The 15,982-nt window shown below is 33.9% G+C and overlaps 4 protein-coding genes and 1 pseudogene across 4 annotated transcripts; 2 read left to right on the forward strand and 3 right to left on the reverse strand.

Annotated features, from left to right (window-relative positions):
* Positions 1 to 1,127: 1,127 nt before the first annotated feature.
* Positions 1,128 to 4,259, forward strand: LOC123702328. Its single transcript, XM_045650048.1, has 6 exons — positions 1,128 to 2,450; positions 2,661 to 2,840; positions 2,926 to 2,998; positions 3,082 to 3,171; positions 3,617 to 3,685; positions 3,984 to 4,259. The coding sequence occupies exons 1-6, from the start codon at positions 2,259 to 2,261 to the stop codon at positions 4,196 to 4,198; spliced, it is 819 nt and encodes a 272-aa protein (XP_045506004.1). The 5' UTR covers positions 1,128 to 2,258; the 3' UTR covers positions 4,199 to 4,259.
* Positions 4,141 to 7,203, reverse strand: LOC123702590 (putative nuclease HARBI1). Its single transcript, XM_045650362.1, has 4 exons — positions 7,159 to 7,203; positions 5,989 to 6,114; positions 5,701 to 5,842; positions 4,141 to 5,521 (listed from the first exon to the last, which is right to left on the reverse strand). Exons 1-4 carry the CDS (start codon positions 7,201 to 7,203, stop codon positions 5,115 to 5,117), a joined length of 720 nt encoding a protein of 239 aa, XP_045506318.1. The 3' UTR covers positions 4,141 to 5,114.
* A 1,882-nt stretch (positions 7,204 to 9,085) lies between these two features.
* LOC123702435 lies at positions 9,086 to 9,826 on the reverse strand (annotated as a pseudogene).
* Positions 9,827 to 10,863: 1,037 nt separating this feature from the next.
* On the forward strand, positions 10,864 to 12,459 carry LOC123702397 (putative nuclease HARBI1). Its single transcript, XM_045650140.1, has 2 exons — positions 10,864 to 11,346; positions 11,474 to 12,459. Exons 1-2 carry the CDS (start codon positions 11,129 to 11,131, stop codon positions 12,375 to 12,377), a joined length of 1,122 nt encoding a protein of 373 aa, XP_045506096.1. The 5' UTR covers positions 10,864 to 11,128; the 3' UTR covers positions 12,378 to 12,459.
* LOC123702398 lies at positions 12,440 to 14,750 on the reverse strand. Its single transcript, XM_045650142.1, has 4 exons — positions 13,802 to 14,750; positions 13,554 to 13,720; positions 13,296 to 13,442; positions 12,440 to 12,827 (listed from the first exon to the last, which is right to left on the reverse strand). Exons 1-4 carry the CDS (start codon positions 14,076 to 14,078, stop codon positions 12,522 to 12,524), a joined length of 897 nt encoding a protein of 298 aa, XP_045506098.1. The 5' UTR covers positions 14,079 to 14,750; the 3' UTR covers positions 12,440 to 12,521.
* Between the last annotated feature and the right edge of the window lie 1,232 nt (positions 14,751 to 15,982).

Genomic DNA, 15,982 nt, shown 5'->3' on the forward strand with positions numbered 1-15,982 from the left:
AATATTAGAATAGTTTACTGCTGTCTGCATTTATTCAGCCTAAAAATTCGATAAATTTCTTTCTGAACTTCTAGGATAATAAAATTATACAGATGAATACAAATAAAATAAAACGATCCAATTACGAAAAAAATTTATTAGAAAATTTTAATTTAACAGTTTATAATAGCGTAGTTGAAAATTTGGCTCAAAACCATCACCCCTCACCAACATAATAATTGTAGTAACTTGTTCATATTATGTAAAATATAAAATTTATAGATAAATATATTTATATTTAACACATAAATAATATTAACCGTGAACCGCTAAATCAATTGCATTGCATCCTTTGCTTATTAACTGTAATAAAATATACAATGATGCACATAATATAATAATACAAGCTAAAAATACAAGTGATACAAATTATCCGTTCCGTCCTTAGTTTAAGTTCCGTCAGTTTCTATGATGTCTTAAAGATTTCTCAAAAGGCTTCGAATTGAGCAGAATTATCTTGTAGAGCTTTTGGAGTCTTTTGATTAGAATTTTATTGCACTTCACAAATAACAAAATATTACTAAACTAAAACTAATAGCTTTAACTATATAAAAACATAACGCAGATTGATATTTTCTTAGGATATTTGTTATCCAATAGATTTATAGGACTTTTAAGAACATAATTAAAAATTATCCTCTTGAAAACACACAATTTATATTTATTTTGATAGAAATAAGAAATATTATTTTCATGATTGATGATTGATGTCAAATGTCAAAAAAGTAAATAAAGAGATTGCCATACATGGAATTTTGGATTCCATGAATATGTAATTAATAGAACATTAATTAATCGATTGATATAAAAAATATCGAATTTGATTAAAATTAAATTAACTGCCATGTTTTTTTGTGCATAAAATTTGCTTTTTTTATATGCAATTGCAATTGTAATAATGCGAAAATTAATATAACTAATTTTAATTTACTATCTATTCCCTAAAACTAAGCTAAATTTCTTGGAAAAAGAACACTAAATTTTTTAGGTCTATACTATAGTTACTGATTGGTTACTGATAATCGTTAGTTACCGACCGATTTCGGTCGATATCGATGTCGATTAGTGTCGAGACTACGCCTACAGGTTTCAACTTCCAATGCAATATCGTCTTTATCTATAATATAGTACATTGAGAATATAGTATATAAAATCATACTTACTGACACACATAATATAAGAATTATAAGGAAATTATAAGGAATTATAAGAATTATAAGGAAATTAATATTAATAAGTACTTCCACAAACCGATGTTTAACATCTTATGTCACACTACCTAAAGGATCACGGTCAATACATCGCATGGTACTCGTATGGCGCGGGTCATAAGCCACGCTCACAATTTGAGAAATGTTATTGCTATTTATACATATGTCCATATTCACATCCCGCGGTTTCACATGTGTGTTCCTGAGCCGATTCTTTTCACGTTATTTCAGTTTGAAATCAGTTTATGTTCTTCTTGATGTTCATTCCTCCGTTGTGGGGGCATAACAGAACAATCAAAATTATGTCCTATTACTCCAGATATTCCGGCTCTAGCTTTCTTTCTGTTACACAACGTAGGGGATTCAGCTCCACCTTTCACATTATATAGCTAATCATCCAGTCCAGCAGCCTTATTAGCTAAAAATAAGCAGATAACAACCGCCGCGCAACAGCAACGCGACAGGTTTGCGACTGGTCGCGAAACGTCAAAAAATTTCGTATTACGTAAGCTGTTGCGCCGCTGTCGCACAACATCTGCTTGCTGCGACCGATGCACTTGATTTTGTATGGAAAGCAGCGCCACTCACAATCAGGTGGCAACTGGTGGTACTACGTATGTTTGTAAACATTAAAACAATACTCGCTCTCATAACTGCGTCACATCTGCGTTAGCAAAAAACTAATAAGAAACTTGTGAAGTGGATGGATCCCAGCATGACCACTCCAGGGATTTTTTTTGCGATAACCCTTGTAAGTGGGTCTTGTCACATAAACAACGTAATATATTATTACTGGGATATGGGAAAGGTATTCAGTAATCAGTTCGTGAATGTGATTGATTTGTCGTGGTTTGTGCTCAGCGGTGAATATTAGTGTTACAATTTTTGTAATTTTACACAAGTAGGTAAGTCTAACTCTTTGTTTATGAAGGCGCTAGTTACAATATACCTATGCATTAAACATACGTGTTTACTCACAAAATATTGTGTATTTTTCAGTTGAAAAAAATGGAACACCGAGTTTCCAAGACTCAATTAGAGGACCTCCTTAATTATTTAATGGAGCATCAGGCTCTGGCCAAAGGCATTGGTTTGGGTCCACGATCGAAAGAAACAGTCGATCGCCAGTGGGAAGAACTAGCTTCCAAATTAAACGCCCATGGCAGTGGTGCCTCAAAATCTGGATATCGCTGGAAACGTGTAAGTATATTTGATAAATAATTATTTATTTGTTATTTCGATACAATTCTTTTTGCTCTTATTTCTAACACATCACTTGATTTCACACCGCCACTTACTAACAAACATAGAATGTGTGTATTTTTAAATAATATTTAAATATATTAAGATATAATATTAAGAGCTGTGGGTTTCGAACAAATAAATTTAAATAAGCTTGCATGCTTACAGTATTGGGCTGACCTGAAGCATAAGGTAAAGGCAAGGGCATCAGCCCAAAGACGGGCAGCTTCTGGTACTGGTGGTGGGCCGGCTTGTAAAGACGACTTATCAGAAATTGATAAAAAGGTGTTGGCCATTATTGGAGAGGGTGCTGCATATGGTGATACCCAGCATAGAGTGCCAGCATTTGTAAGAGAGAGAAAAATAGTCTGTTTATCCTTGAAATTAATATAATATTATTATTACATATTATAATCATATTTTTGCATTGCAGCCTATACCAACACCAAGTACCTCCTCGGCCATCTATGAGGATATCGCTACTGAATGTGTAGAGATAACCATAGGTAAACAGACATTTATTTTAATCAATTCGGAGTGAAAAAAATCTGTTATTTATATAATTTATCCAAAACCCTTTCAATTTTAGAGTCTTCTCCACCACCACCAGCCAGTGAACGGCTAATAGATATTGGGCAGACCACAACGCCAATATCACCATCAACGAGAGGAAATACTGGTAAAGTTTGTTAGTTGAGCTTATACTATCTACATTAACTACATAATAAAAGAAAAACATACCTACTTAAACAATCAATTATTGTTGTTCTAAGTAACTCTTAACAATTTAGGTAAAATTCGGTATTTACATAGAGATTTATATTGTACTAGCTTTCCACCCACGGCTTCGCCCGCGCAGTCAAAGAAAAACCCGCATAGTTCCCGTTCCCGTGGGATTTCCGAAATAAAACCTATCCTATGTCCCAGGGTAGTCTATGTCCTTTCTCGGGTATCAAAATATCTTTATACCAACTTTCATGCAAATTGGTTCGGTAGATTGAGTAACAGACAGACAGACAGAGTTGCTTTCGCATTTATAATATTTAATATTGTATGTATTAAACCTGATAAATGATTCAAATATTTCAAAAATATTGTTGCTTCAAAATATCCTATCTTATTAGTTTCAGATAGAGTGCAGGCACCAGCTTCTGCTGACCCTAACAGGACGCGGGATCCTAGATCAAATGCTGGTGAGATATAGTTCTAATTGGCCACTTTTATTTTTTTATATTTTTGATGTCAGAACTATCTGACTCCTGACATACAGGTTTTTACCTAGTTTGGGAGTCAGAGACTTCAATATTTCAAAATGTAAAATCTTTTGTCAATAAAGAATTTTTATTTTATTATTTTATTATCGACTGAGTAAACTAATTTTAATTTTTCTTTTTTTTTACTTGAAAGATGGTGGTGCATCCCATGAACTGAAAGTTGAAATACGAATGCTTTAAATTTTTAGTTGTAATTATAATATTTTTTTCTTTACAGATAGTCCAGTGTCACGGCGACTACCCAGGAGCTCATCTATATCTGATCTCAGGACTCGTCAAAGAGTTGACCCGTCTTGGATCGTTGATATGGAAAATAGACGGATCGACGCGGAGCAGAAGCTGGTAGATGCAATAATGATAATTGCAGAGGCTAGGAGGGACGAGTTGGATATATTGCGCAGACAGCTAGCCCTTACAGAGACTCTGGCTTAGGCGCTGCGCGAACTGACCAATGTGTTAAAAAATTGTTTAGGGAATAAATAACATTGTTTCACGTTTGTGTTATCATTATTTTAATTCCAAATTCATTATTTTTGCCATTAAGTATTCAAAATCTGATTAATTATTATTCATAGATTATTGAGACACATTTTTCTCATTCACATTTTTAAAATTATTGTTTTATTTGAAAATATTTCATTTGTTTTTACTAATATAGTTATTAATATTTGAAATATCTGATACAAAAAATTGAATTAATTTACACAAGTGAAATATGAAGGTAGAAAGTACATACCTACAGTTTCAGTACACATTGACTCATATATAGACATGTTTATTGCATCACACAATCACACCACAAAAATAGAAAGGTTCAGTACACAAGATAATCATTATATTTATAATCTAAACTAAGCATTCTTCTAATAATCTAAAATTAAGTAACCAAAAAATAACGATACGATAATAACCAGAAAAAATTTAAACAATTATTTGCCTATGCCTAAACTAAACTCAATTTAAAATAATATCATGAGTGAACACTATTAAATTAACTACTTATTATCATAAACTACTTTTGCTATGTATAATATTTTTATCTTTACACAATTATTAGTAAGTACCTACAGATAGTTCAAGTAAATTCTTTTTGAATAAAGTGCTTCCTCACAATCTGTAATCTAACATTACAAGTTCGATTTTGTGATGAAAGTTTTTCCTAAATTCCCTATGTAATGCTCGACTTTGTAACGTTACATTACAGGTGGTGAGTTAGTGCCTTTATTTCAGTATATTTATTAACCACATACAAATATTAACAATCATATCATCATTGGTTTCTGCTTTATAAATATAAATATTCTTAGGTTTACATACTAGATAAAGTTTGTACAACACTAAATAAAGGCTATGGTCTCCTCTCCCTCCAGAGACGCTGCAAAATAAGTGATCGTTGTAAACGACCACGTTCTAATTGATGTGTTTCATCATCAATGCTGATGGTGTCAGATATTTGGCGGTCAGAATCATGTCTAGTATATTCATCTGATAGCTCTTTGACTTCCGTTCCTTGTTGGTTAGCAATGTTGTGTAAAACACAGCATGCGTTTATGATTTTTGCCACAGTGTGATGGTCATAATGCAATACTCTATGTGCCAACAAACATCGCCAACGCGTTTTCAAAACTCCTATGCAACGTTCAACAGTATTCCTAGCACTGCAGTGGACATTCGTGTAATGGTCTTCTGCAGTCCCAGGAACAGCGTTAACAATAGGAGTCAGAAGCCACGGCCGCAGTGGATATCCAGAGTCGCCTGCAAATATAAAGCATAGTCAGTGTTTTATAATGTATAAATTTCTACAACATTGATAACTAAAAAATAAATAATAAAATTAAAATATTTAGTAAACAGGTATTTTTTGAACAGTAATTCTGTTACACTTAACACACAATCGTTACACTTAAAACATTAACAATACAAAAAATAATTACCTAATAACCAAATGCTTTCACCATTATTATGAAGCTGCTGCAAATGATTATTTATTTCCGAATTGCGCCAAATATATGCATCATGAGTAGCTCCGCCAAAAGTAGCATCCACATTTAATATATTAAGATCACTGTCACATATCTAAAAAACATTATTTACAAGAAATTAATTCTAATATTCTCACAGGATTGGAAACATTGTACAAGTCAGTTTTTTAATAATTAAAAGTTTGTACAAAATGAATATAGGTAATAATTAAATTAAAGCTTAGTTAAGTAAGTACTCACTATTTGAACATTTCTAGAATGATAGTGTTTTCTATTAAAAAAACGTTCTTCATGCTCTGAAGGCTTCACTAATGCCACATGTGTACCATCAACACAGCCCAGGACACCAGGAATTCCAAATCCATACTAATATTATAAATGCGAAAGTAACTCTGTCTGTCTGTCTGTCTGTTACTCAATCACGCCTAAACTACTGAACCAATTTGCATGAAATTTGGTATGGAGATATTTTGATACCCGAGAAAGGACATAGGATAGGTTTTATCCCGGAAATCCCACGGGAACGGGAGCTATGCGGGTTTTTCATTGACTGCGCAGGCGATGCCGCGGGTGGAAAGCTAGTTTATAATAAAATCTGGAATTATATACAATATCAATGTTGTGTAAATGTTAAGTGAAACTTTAATTGTACATATCAAATAGGTAAGTATAGAAATTTACTTGTTAATGATGATATTTCTTTCTTGCTGTGTTTGTGGAAATTTAATATACTTGTTCAGTATATTAATATTATTTAGTGCTGGTGTCACTTCTCTCACAGCATTTGACACACTAGGCTGGCTTAAACCAACGTACGTGTCAATTGTGGTGCAACTTCACAAATAAAGCGATTTCTTCATTGAGAGTGCAGTATAATAACGCATACAGACTCTTCATGAAACTGCCCAGGTTCTGTAGTGCATCTGGCATGTTTTTGGAGACGAGGGTCCCGGATTTCAGGGCTTTTAATGAGATCTCGAATCGCAAATTTTTGGGAGAGAATGAGACGCTCCAGTAATAGTATTCTGGTGGCTGCCTCTAACTATTATGACAATCCAGTACTTCTGTACTGGTGCAAAGTTCACTCATCATATTATGCTAGGGATAAACCTATAAAGCCAAGAAAAAACTATAAATGATGCTCTAATTGTCTTTAATCTTTTTTATATATTACTTTTATATGGGAACCCAACATTTCCTGAAATAAAACAATTTTATTTATTTATTTATTTAAAAAAGCTCATTCCTACTGGCTTTTGGTATGAACCCATTGCATAGAAAGACAGAGCTGTTAAGACCTGAAAAGTGATTATTATAATTTAATAAATGGGCAGACTACAAACTGGTCTTACAATACTGCTAACAATATTATGGATGTATTCAAGTCAAGACTTTACAACAATTTCTTACCTTACACTCTACAGAAACCTTTGTTTGCCTCTTTGATCTAGCCATTAGTGGAGCTAGTTCAGAACACAACTCTTTAAATGAATCTTCGGAGATTCTTTAGTGTGCCTTGAACTCAACATCTGTCATGCTCAAAGTCCTTGCTTGGTTACGAAGACTTCGCCGTAACTGAGCCACATCATGAGCTTCTTGTCTTTTAACTTCGGCCTCGAGTGCCTCAATTAATAAGAACGCTCGTGCCATTTTCTATAAAACTGTCTAAGAAGGTGATTAATATTCCCGAAAGTAAATTTTATATGTAATTATTAGTAAAATTATATTCGAACACCTTTTCTAGACCGATGAAAATATTTTGCACACTTACCGTAATATATTTTAATAAGTTTTTTTAAGTAGGTATTCGATGATCTTAGTTATGAATCAATCTTCTAAACTATAATTTTTATTTTATATTGAGATTTTTATATACTATATTGTTCCTATTACAACCAGCAACAAGTCAACAACAAGCATTAGAGCTGTCGCATATTTGACAAATCAATTGCTTGGTAGTTGCTGTCGTGTGGCTGTCGCAAGTCATACATAATACCGTTTGCAAAGCAATTGAGTTTACATTAGCGACAACTGCATTTTTAGTTTTCCAGTTGCTCGACAGAGGCAGCACTGTTGACGGCAGATTATCTGCTTGTTGTCTGCTTTTACGTAATATGAAATAGACGATTGACAACAACTATTGCGCAATTTTTGGTTGTTGCTGATCGTCTGCAAGATCCGTAATAAGGCAGCGGAACATCAGCGAAGCGATGCGGCGCCGTATCACTGTGTGAAAGCCGTCTGTGTGCGCATGCGCAAACATCGCAGATGCACTACAGTAGCGCGGGAGCCCCACCAGCACCCTGAACGCGTTATCATATTGTACTCGGAGAGCGTTGATGGCCCGCTGCGTGTAGTTGACCCACAGATTGCAGGTGTAGAGCGTTTGGCAGAATGCTTTAAACAGGGTGATCTTAACCTCTAAACTACACCTCAAGCTTTGCCAAGCATTACTTAAGTTTTGTCTGTGAATAGAAAGGCTCGATGAATGGAACGCACTGAGAAGTGTTACCCTTTGCACAGTTGATTTTTACTTAGGGAAGTACTGTTTGTGAATACGTGTGACAGTCGTGTTCCTTAATACCTTCCTTTGTCGTTATTAACGCAGATACATGTTTATTTAGAAACCTGTTCCTATATAAAGAAATTTACTGGTTATATTTACTTATGAAACAAAATCTTTGTAAACAACATTCTGAGGGTTTAAAAATTGTAAGTTTTTAAAAGCATTACTCAGTGGCAAACGTGTTTTTAACGGGTTACAGAATACAGAGTACAATCAAATTCATTTTTTCCAGTGCCAGGTTTTAGACTTACATTTTCAGATAGACGATCGATTTCTTTACTAACGTTTACACCTAAATACAATTCTTTTGGAGCTAAAAAGTTCACGTTCGATTTTGAATCTATACAGAGTGGATTAGTGGTTTTTAAATAATTTCCTTTCATATAACAGCTCAAAAGGCTTACATAGGTACACGTCAGAAATGTCTTAACGCTGTGTGGATTTTTGTATAATCTCCTTGAAATATTGTGTTCAGTTTGTTAACTAATTTTAGTATATAATCCAAAGCATAAAAATACAGTTCATATATTTTATCATTCAAACTATTACATAAAAATTCGGCTGAAATATTTTTATCTTCTAGAAACTGAGACTGAGAAAAAAGTCTCCAAAATTACATAGCCCTAGAATTTCCTAATGTTTTAATATTATCATCATTTTCATCATTTATCATTTATTCACCATAAATAAATACAAAATTAAATACATAGAAATAATTATTTTAATTAATTAAACATAAAAACACAAGGATATTATAATAGTACCTGATAATTAAAAAGATAATATGACCTGCAGACCTACACTAAGACAGCTTGTATCGTAGACCTGCAACCCTTCCTGATTACACAATTAGGTAAGTGGTACTCATTATATAATAGGTATTAAAAATTATCTGATATTATCAATCAAAATTTTTTATATGCTTTTCAGTGCCAATAAAATCTTGGAACTCAGCAAATTCCCTTTGCCTTTTATTACTACGTGAAAAATATCCATAAACCTCTTGCACCATTCGGTTAATAGCACTTGGTATACAGCTTTTGATGGCGGGAGATACACACAAAGCAGTAGAATGACATACACACTTAAAGAATATGCAATGGGGATTTACATGTTTTATTTCGGCAATAATCCCACTTTGTATTCCAAATACAACATAAGTAGTATCAGTCCCGAAACCAAATGCATCTTTAATATCAAGATTAACATTAGTTATCGCCTTGGAAAGTGCATTGCACAAAGCTTGTGCTGAAGTTCCAAGTCTACCAATGTTCAAAATTTTGTTTTTACCTGTAGATTTTTTTCAGAATAATATTTGGTAACAACTGCAAGCGTTGTGGTTGTGACTTGTGACATCTGTGGTCTCATCTATGATCAAGGAAAACATTGGTTTACGTGACATAATGTTTTCACGCGATTTTAAATCGGTAAGCATCTCTGCTTTAAAACATTATACGTAACCGCTGCTGCTTTACTTCTTTTGCAGGAAAATGACTTGGCAAGTTCCGAATCGTGAAAACATATTGAGATGATCCATTAATCGAAACGGTAAATTGTGTTCCAACAAATAGCACAAATATTTCAAAATAATTCTGCTTTTTTACTTCCTCTTCCAATGGCGATTTCTTAAAAAAAATTTGCACTTGAAATAATTGTTTTTGAAACTTTCCACAATAAATTGTAATTTAACAGACAATAAATTGTACAGATCCATAGAATAAATACCTTACAGACAAACATACATATAATAATTTAAAACTAAATTAAAGTTATAATAATAATTTAGAAAAACTTTTACGATTATTAAAGTATTTTCCGATGACTGGCCGCTATACCCGACCATATGCTTCTTATGTTTTTATTTATTTATTTATTTTTTACACACATAGATTCCTTACAGCTATTTGTATTACAATATTTATAATTAACTTTAACAAAACAATGCGCCACTAAAAAGACCAATAATAAGACAAATGTAACAGAGGTTATACAGTAATTATAACGACGATAAATATATTTTTTTTTTCTTTTCCTTTGTGATAACACATGATCTTTCAATGAAGATAATCTTGTCACTAATTTGCAATTACAAGCTTTGCACAACGCTACATCAGTATCATCGTTTACTCTAGAAATCCAGGACGAAAGTAAGGGATCTTGCTCCCATTTAGGTCGGTATGACACGTATTTTCAATTTATACTTTTTACGATGGAAACGACAAAAAGGGAGCGTTCGGCAAATCTCAACTTAGCTGAGGCACAATTACTTATACTTACTTATAGTTTGGTGGAGAAGCACAAACTCATAATAGAAAATAAAAAAACTGACGCCGCAACAAACCGCGACAAAGAAAACGCATGGAAAAAAGTTTAAGATGTTCTCAACTCTTGCGGAATTAAAAACGGTGTCCGTTCATGGAAAACCCTCAAATTGAAGTATGAGGTTTTAAAAAAGATAATTAAAAAGCATATGAGACAATTTTTTTTTCCTTTTTATCTATACTAATATTATAAAGCTGAAGAGTTTGTTTGTTTGTTTGTTTGAACGCGCTAATCTCGGGAACTACTGGTCCGATTTGAAAAATTATTTCGGTGTTAGATAGCCCATTAATCGAGGAAGGCTAAGGTCCAGTTTCACCATACCCTGTTAAATATTTAACGTATTGTTAAGTCAGTTAACGGGCTTTTAAAGTTATCGAGTGTCCCACCACGAGTTAACGCGTGTTTATTTGTCATAACAAGCCGTTAAATTTAATCACCGCTCTAGACTCTAGAGGTCCGTTGGACCGTAACAGACAATTGAAATCGAAAAAGATGGACGCTGCATACAATTTTATTTTCGAAAATAATGTTTTAGAAAATTTAGATTACTTAGACACAATAGTACGACGTCCAAGAATTTTAAAAGAACGGCGTTCTTATTTCGAGGAATACGACGATCTAGATTTTTGTACCAGATTTCGTTTATCTAAAGAAACAACCCTAGATATTCTGCAGTTGATTGAAGATAAATTGGAATATCCATCAGATCGGTAAGTTTATATATTAGGTGGTATTACCTACATAGGTGCCTAAAATTATTTCCAGTAGGTAAGTAATTGTATGTGCAATTACCTCGCACCATAAAACAAACCTAACCTAACCTTAATTTTGTTTCAGGAATCAATCAATTTCTCCCATTAATCAGATTCTTTTGACCTTGAGATATTATGCAACTGGTTCTCAACAAATAACAGTGGGAGATTATTGCGGAATAAGTAAGTCGTCATCTCATAGAATAATACACAGGGTCACTGCTGCAATAGCCTCCCTAAGCCGCAACTTTATCCACTTCCCTGATACCGAGGAAGAAATAAGAAAAACTCAGTTGAATTTTTATAATATAGCAAGATTTCCAAAGGCTGTGGGTGCTCTAGACTGCACACATATACGTATTCGTTCCCCTGGTGGAGAAAATGCAGAGTATTTTAGAAACCGAAAAGGCTACATGTCTTTAAATGTGCAAGCAATTTGTGATGCAAACCTAGAAATTCTAGATTTGGTTGCAAGATGGCCTGGCAGCAGTCAAGACCAGACTATTTGGAACGCTTCCTACAGAAATGCTTTGTTTGAGAGAGGCAGGTATGGGGATGCTATATTATTGGCAGATAGTGGGTACATGAATCGGTCTTATATCATGATGCCTCTGGATAATCCACAAACACCAGAGGAGATTCTTTACAATGAGGCGCAAATAAGGAGCAGGAATCCTATTGAACGTTTATTTGCGGTGTGGAAACGTAGATTCCCTGTACTTGCCTTGGGGATGCAGATCCAATTAAACAAATGTCTGCCTGTTATCGTTGCCACTGGAGTTCTACACAACATTGCAGTAAAGGCAAAAGAAGATATACCACCAGATGATTCTGAACTTGAGCTCACTGTACCATGGGAAGAAATGTTCCGTCAAGGCCATATCAGGGAACAAAGAAATACTGAAGGGATCAGAGATATAAACCCTGAGCGAAGAATGCTGATAAATAATTATTTTAAGAGTTTACATATATCCCATAATTTGCATTGATTTATTAACTAATAACATAACTATGTACTAAAGCAATAAATAAAATTACAAAATACAGAATTTATTATTTATTTACTTATAATCTTTGTACAGCTAAAATACTTTAATTTAATACAAAATTTGAAAAACTAAGCTGTCTCTTAATTAATCAAGGTTTTTTTTTAATGTTTCAACTTCAAGTTGTAACTTTTCAGTTTTCAATTTTTCTTGTTTTAGCTGTTCTTGTAAAATTAATTCTTTAAGAGCAGCGTCTGTTTGGGTAGTTCTTTTCATCGTCTCTATTAATTCTAATTTACTTTGCAGGACTTTATCCTGCAAAGAAGTCTTCGGCCTACGTCGATGCAACCAAGTTGATGGATTGTTTTCTTTATTTGCTGACAATGTATTTGACGTTTTTGTTTTTAAAACTTTTGGAGTCCAGGAGCTCCAGTTATTCTTTTCTATTTCCTCCTGAAAAAGAAGTAACAAAAGTTCATAATAAGGTATCATCATCCTATCAGATGAATGTCAAGATGGCGGGACCCCCCATGCTATTACAAAAATCGTATGATTGGGATATAGTACAGTATATATACAGTATTAGAAGTTTCAAGACAGAGTATCACATACCAACTTGACCCCGGTGCTGAGGTGTTGCTACACTAGAGGACTGAGCTGTTATACATCTGTGCCAATAATAAGAGCAATGTATATTACGGTCTTACCGGAACAAAGCTGCAAATGCATTACTATTTAGCGGCAGATTAGGCAAGACAGTGGTGCCCACTCTCTCAAGCCTACACATCAGCTCTACCTTCAGTAAATAAACAAACTTAACCATTGATAAGAGTGGCAGGGAAATAGCCACAACCGTGAATGGTATATCAATTTACGCTTAACATATTGGTCAGGACCTATAAGACAAGTACTTCTACGCACCTCAGTTGAAATATTGTCATCTCTGATTTCATTTGTCTGAAATGTACAACCTTTATCTTCTTGAGTGGAATCCTGAGATGTTTGTGAAGAAGTAGCAGCATTGACATCCAGAATTGTCTGTTTTTCTGAATCAGTCACTACAACATCCTGGTAAATAAATAAAAATAATGTCTTTTGAGAGGCGATGACTTCTACATATATTGCAATGAATTTCAGAATGAGAGTTATTATGACAGTGAATTTAAATTTTAAACTTACTGATTTATTAATCATTTCTATTAAAGTTTTTGATCCAGTTAGTCCCTGTTCTATAAACTGAATATCAGAGTCGTAGGCATTTTCTAATCCGTCTAATGTAGGTCCAAGTAGCACTTCCACTTGTCCTTGTAGAGGTCCTGGTGGTGGAATATCGGACCTCCCTCCTCCTGCAAAGAAAACCAGTAATTAGTACTCATTGCATAGTACTACTTCATATTTTATTAACAAAAAACAATGTCAGAACCTACCGGTTAATAAATTATTTTTTTTCGTCGCAGCTTTGTCTTTCCGCGTAGTGCGTTTTATATTGTCCCAACAGGTTTTTAATTGATCTACGGTTCGGACATAGAATGAACTCAAACAGTTAAATTCTTCCGCTAGTTTCTTCCATCCTTCATTTTTGATCGCAGTGGTTACTGCGTCCGTTTTCTTATTTTCAACTAGATCCTTGTATTTTGTAACTAAATGAACAAGGATTTCCTTTTCATTTGACGAAAAATTCGGTCCGCGTGTTTTCTTTGACATCCTAGTTATTTATATTCATTAAGAAGCACAATAAACCAACCACAAACACAATCAAAAAGCACAAATGTTACATAACCTCAACTCAAAATAATACTACCATGTTATGATTATTTGACGTTTCAATCGGTTTAAATCAAAAGTAGTTACCATTTCATTGAAATCACTCGGACCTAAGGACGTTTGAAATTGGTCGCGTAGCACAACAAATAACGTATTATACGACTAAATAAAATATTACCCAACTCCGTCTAAATGACATGTCACAAATAAGCATTTCAATTTGGTTGCTTAAAATAAGAGTGAGTAACTTATAAGTCATTCAGTTAAATGTTCAGTTTAATAACGGCTTGTTAATTTTTGTTCCTGGGACATTTAATGATATAACAGCCCTTTAATTATTAACAAATCATTAGTAAATGACTATTTAAGATTTAACAAACACAGCTGGGTGAAACTGGACCTAAAGGCTATATTTCATCACGCTAAGACCAACAGGAGCGGAGGAATACGGGTAAAACCGCGGGGCACAGCTAGTATTAGTATAAATGCATTGTGCATTGTAGTGTATATTTCACATAAAGGTACTTTCATAATTATGATAATGTTACAAAGGTATATTTTCAAATGCTTTCAGAAAACAAATGGAATAAGTGGCATCCTAAGGCGCTGAAAACAAGAATAAGCAACGTTCTGAAACCGGCAGCATCCAAAGCAAATGCCACGTCTAAATTAGATAAATTAAGTGAAGCTCGCTTAGAACTCGTTCAGCTTCAAATGGAGGCTTCTAAAAGGGAACTAGAATATAAGGAAGAGGAACACAGATGCAAAATGTTGCACTTGGCAAATGATGAACGACGAAAGAATGAAATTCACGCTTTACTGATGAAAAAATTAAAATGTGGAATTATTCCAAACAACATGATTTAACCAATATTTGATTTTCAATTTAAATAAAAAACTTTTTATTCATGAATGAAGTTTATTTAATTTTTACTATAACATTTCTATGAATCTATATATATAAAACTGAAAGGTGACTGATATAGTGATCTATCAACGCACAGCCCAAACCACTGGACGTATTGGGCTGAAATTTGGCATGCAGGTAGATGTTAGGACTTAGGCATCCGCTAAGAAAGGATTTCCCGAAATTCTTGCGGGGACGGGGAAAAACGGGGATGCACGTACAACATCCTATATCCATCCTATATCATACGGGCGGAAGCTAGTCTGACATATACGTTTTAGGTTGTTTTGTCATTAATATGGACATGTTATTAGTTTTTACGAAAATATCATTAAAACAAAGAAAAAATAGATTTATGTCGTTATGAAAAACAAATTACGAAGTACTTGTAATAATAAAATATTATATAAATACCATAAAGTTCCCGTGGATGTTGTGTCGCTGACATTTGATGGTCATAGCTCAAATTTATCAGCCATGGAAGTTTTGGGTTGCAAATACAAAAACCCCAAAGAATTGAGACCCGCGGCCTTATTAGCTAAAAATCAGCAGATAACGACCACCGCGCAACAGCAGCGCGACAGGTTCGCGACTGGTCGCAAAACGTCAAACAAATTCGTATTATGTAAGCAGTTGCGTCGCTGTCGCACAACATCTGCTTTCTTCGACCGATGCACTTGATTTTGTATGGAAAGCAGCGACACTCACAATCAAGTGGCAACTGTTGGTACTACGTATGTTTATAAACAAGCACAGACACTCGTAGTTCTCCCTCTAACATTTATTAATTAATAAACATGTTCTTGCCATTGTTTATAAAACCGTAAATTAAGATATTATTAATGTATGCGACGACAAAATTTAATACCTCCTTATTGGTACAATGCTACAATTATGTTCGAAAACTTATCAAAATTTTTAACCTAAAACATTTTGC

The sequence above is a fragment of the Colias croceus genome, chromosome 23 (genome assembly GCF_905220415.1).
Source record: "Colias croceus chromosome 23, ilColCroc2.1".
NCBI classification, from domain to species: Eukaryota; Metazoa; Arthropoda; class Insecta; order Lepidoptera; family Pieridae; genus Colias; species Colias croceus.

Bases quoted from the DNA above. Each gene is read 5' to 3' on its own strand.
- LOC123702398 (XM_045650142.1), bottom strand. From the start codon at position 14,078: ATGTCAAAGAAAACACGCGGACCGAATTTTTCGTCAAATGAAAAGGAA. The intron at 13,721-13,801 runs GTAGGTTCTGAC...TTTTCTTTGCAG, and splicing joins AAAAAATAATTTATTAACCG to GAGGAGGGAGGTCCGATATT. The intron at 13,443-13,553 runs GTAAGTTTAAAA...TTTATTTACCAG, and splicing joins TAGAAATGATTAATAAATCA to GATGTTGTAGTGACTGATTC.
- LOC123702397 (XM_045650140.1), top strand. From the start codon at position 11,129: ATGGACGCTGCATACAATTTTATTTTCGAAAATAATGTTTTAGAAAAT. The intron at 11,347-11,473 runs GTAAGTTTATAT...ATTTTGTTTCAG, and splicing joins TTGGAATATCCATCAGATCG to GAATCAATCAATTTCTCCCA.
- LOC123702590 (XM_045650362.1), bottom strand. From the start codon at position 7,203: ATGGCTAGATCAAAGAGGCAAACAAAGGTTTCTGTAGAGTGTAAG. The intron at 5,843-5,988 runs GTGAGTACTTAC...AATGTTTTTTAG, and splicing joins ATTCTAGAAATGTTCAAATA to ATATGTGACAGTGATCTTAA. The intron at 5,522-5,700 runs GTAATTATTTTT...TTATATTTGCAG, and splicing joins TGAAAGCATTTGGTTATTAG to GCGACTCTGGATATCCACTG.
- LOC123702328 (XM_045650048.1), top strand. From the start codon at position 2,259: ATGGAACACCGAGTTTCCAAGACTCAATTAGAGGACCTCCTTAATTAT. The intron at 2,451-2,660 runs GTAAGTATATTT...GCATGCTTACAG, and splicing joins CTGGATATCGCTGGAAACGT to TATTGGGCTGACCTGAAGCA. The intron at 2,999-3,081 runs GTAAACAGACAT...TTTCAATTTTAG, and splicing joins ATGTGTAGAGATAACCATAG to AGTCTTCTCCACCACCACCA.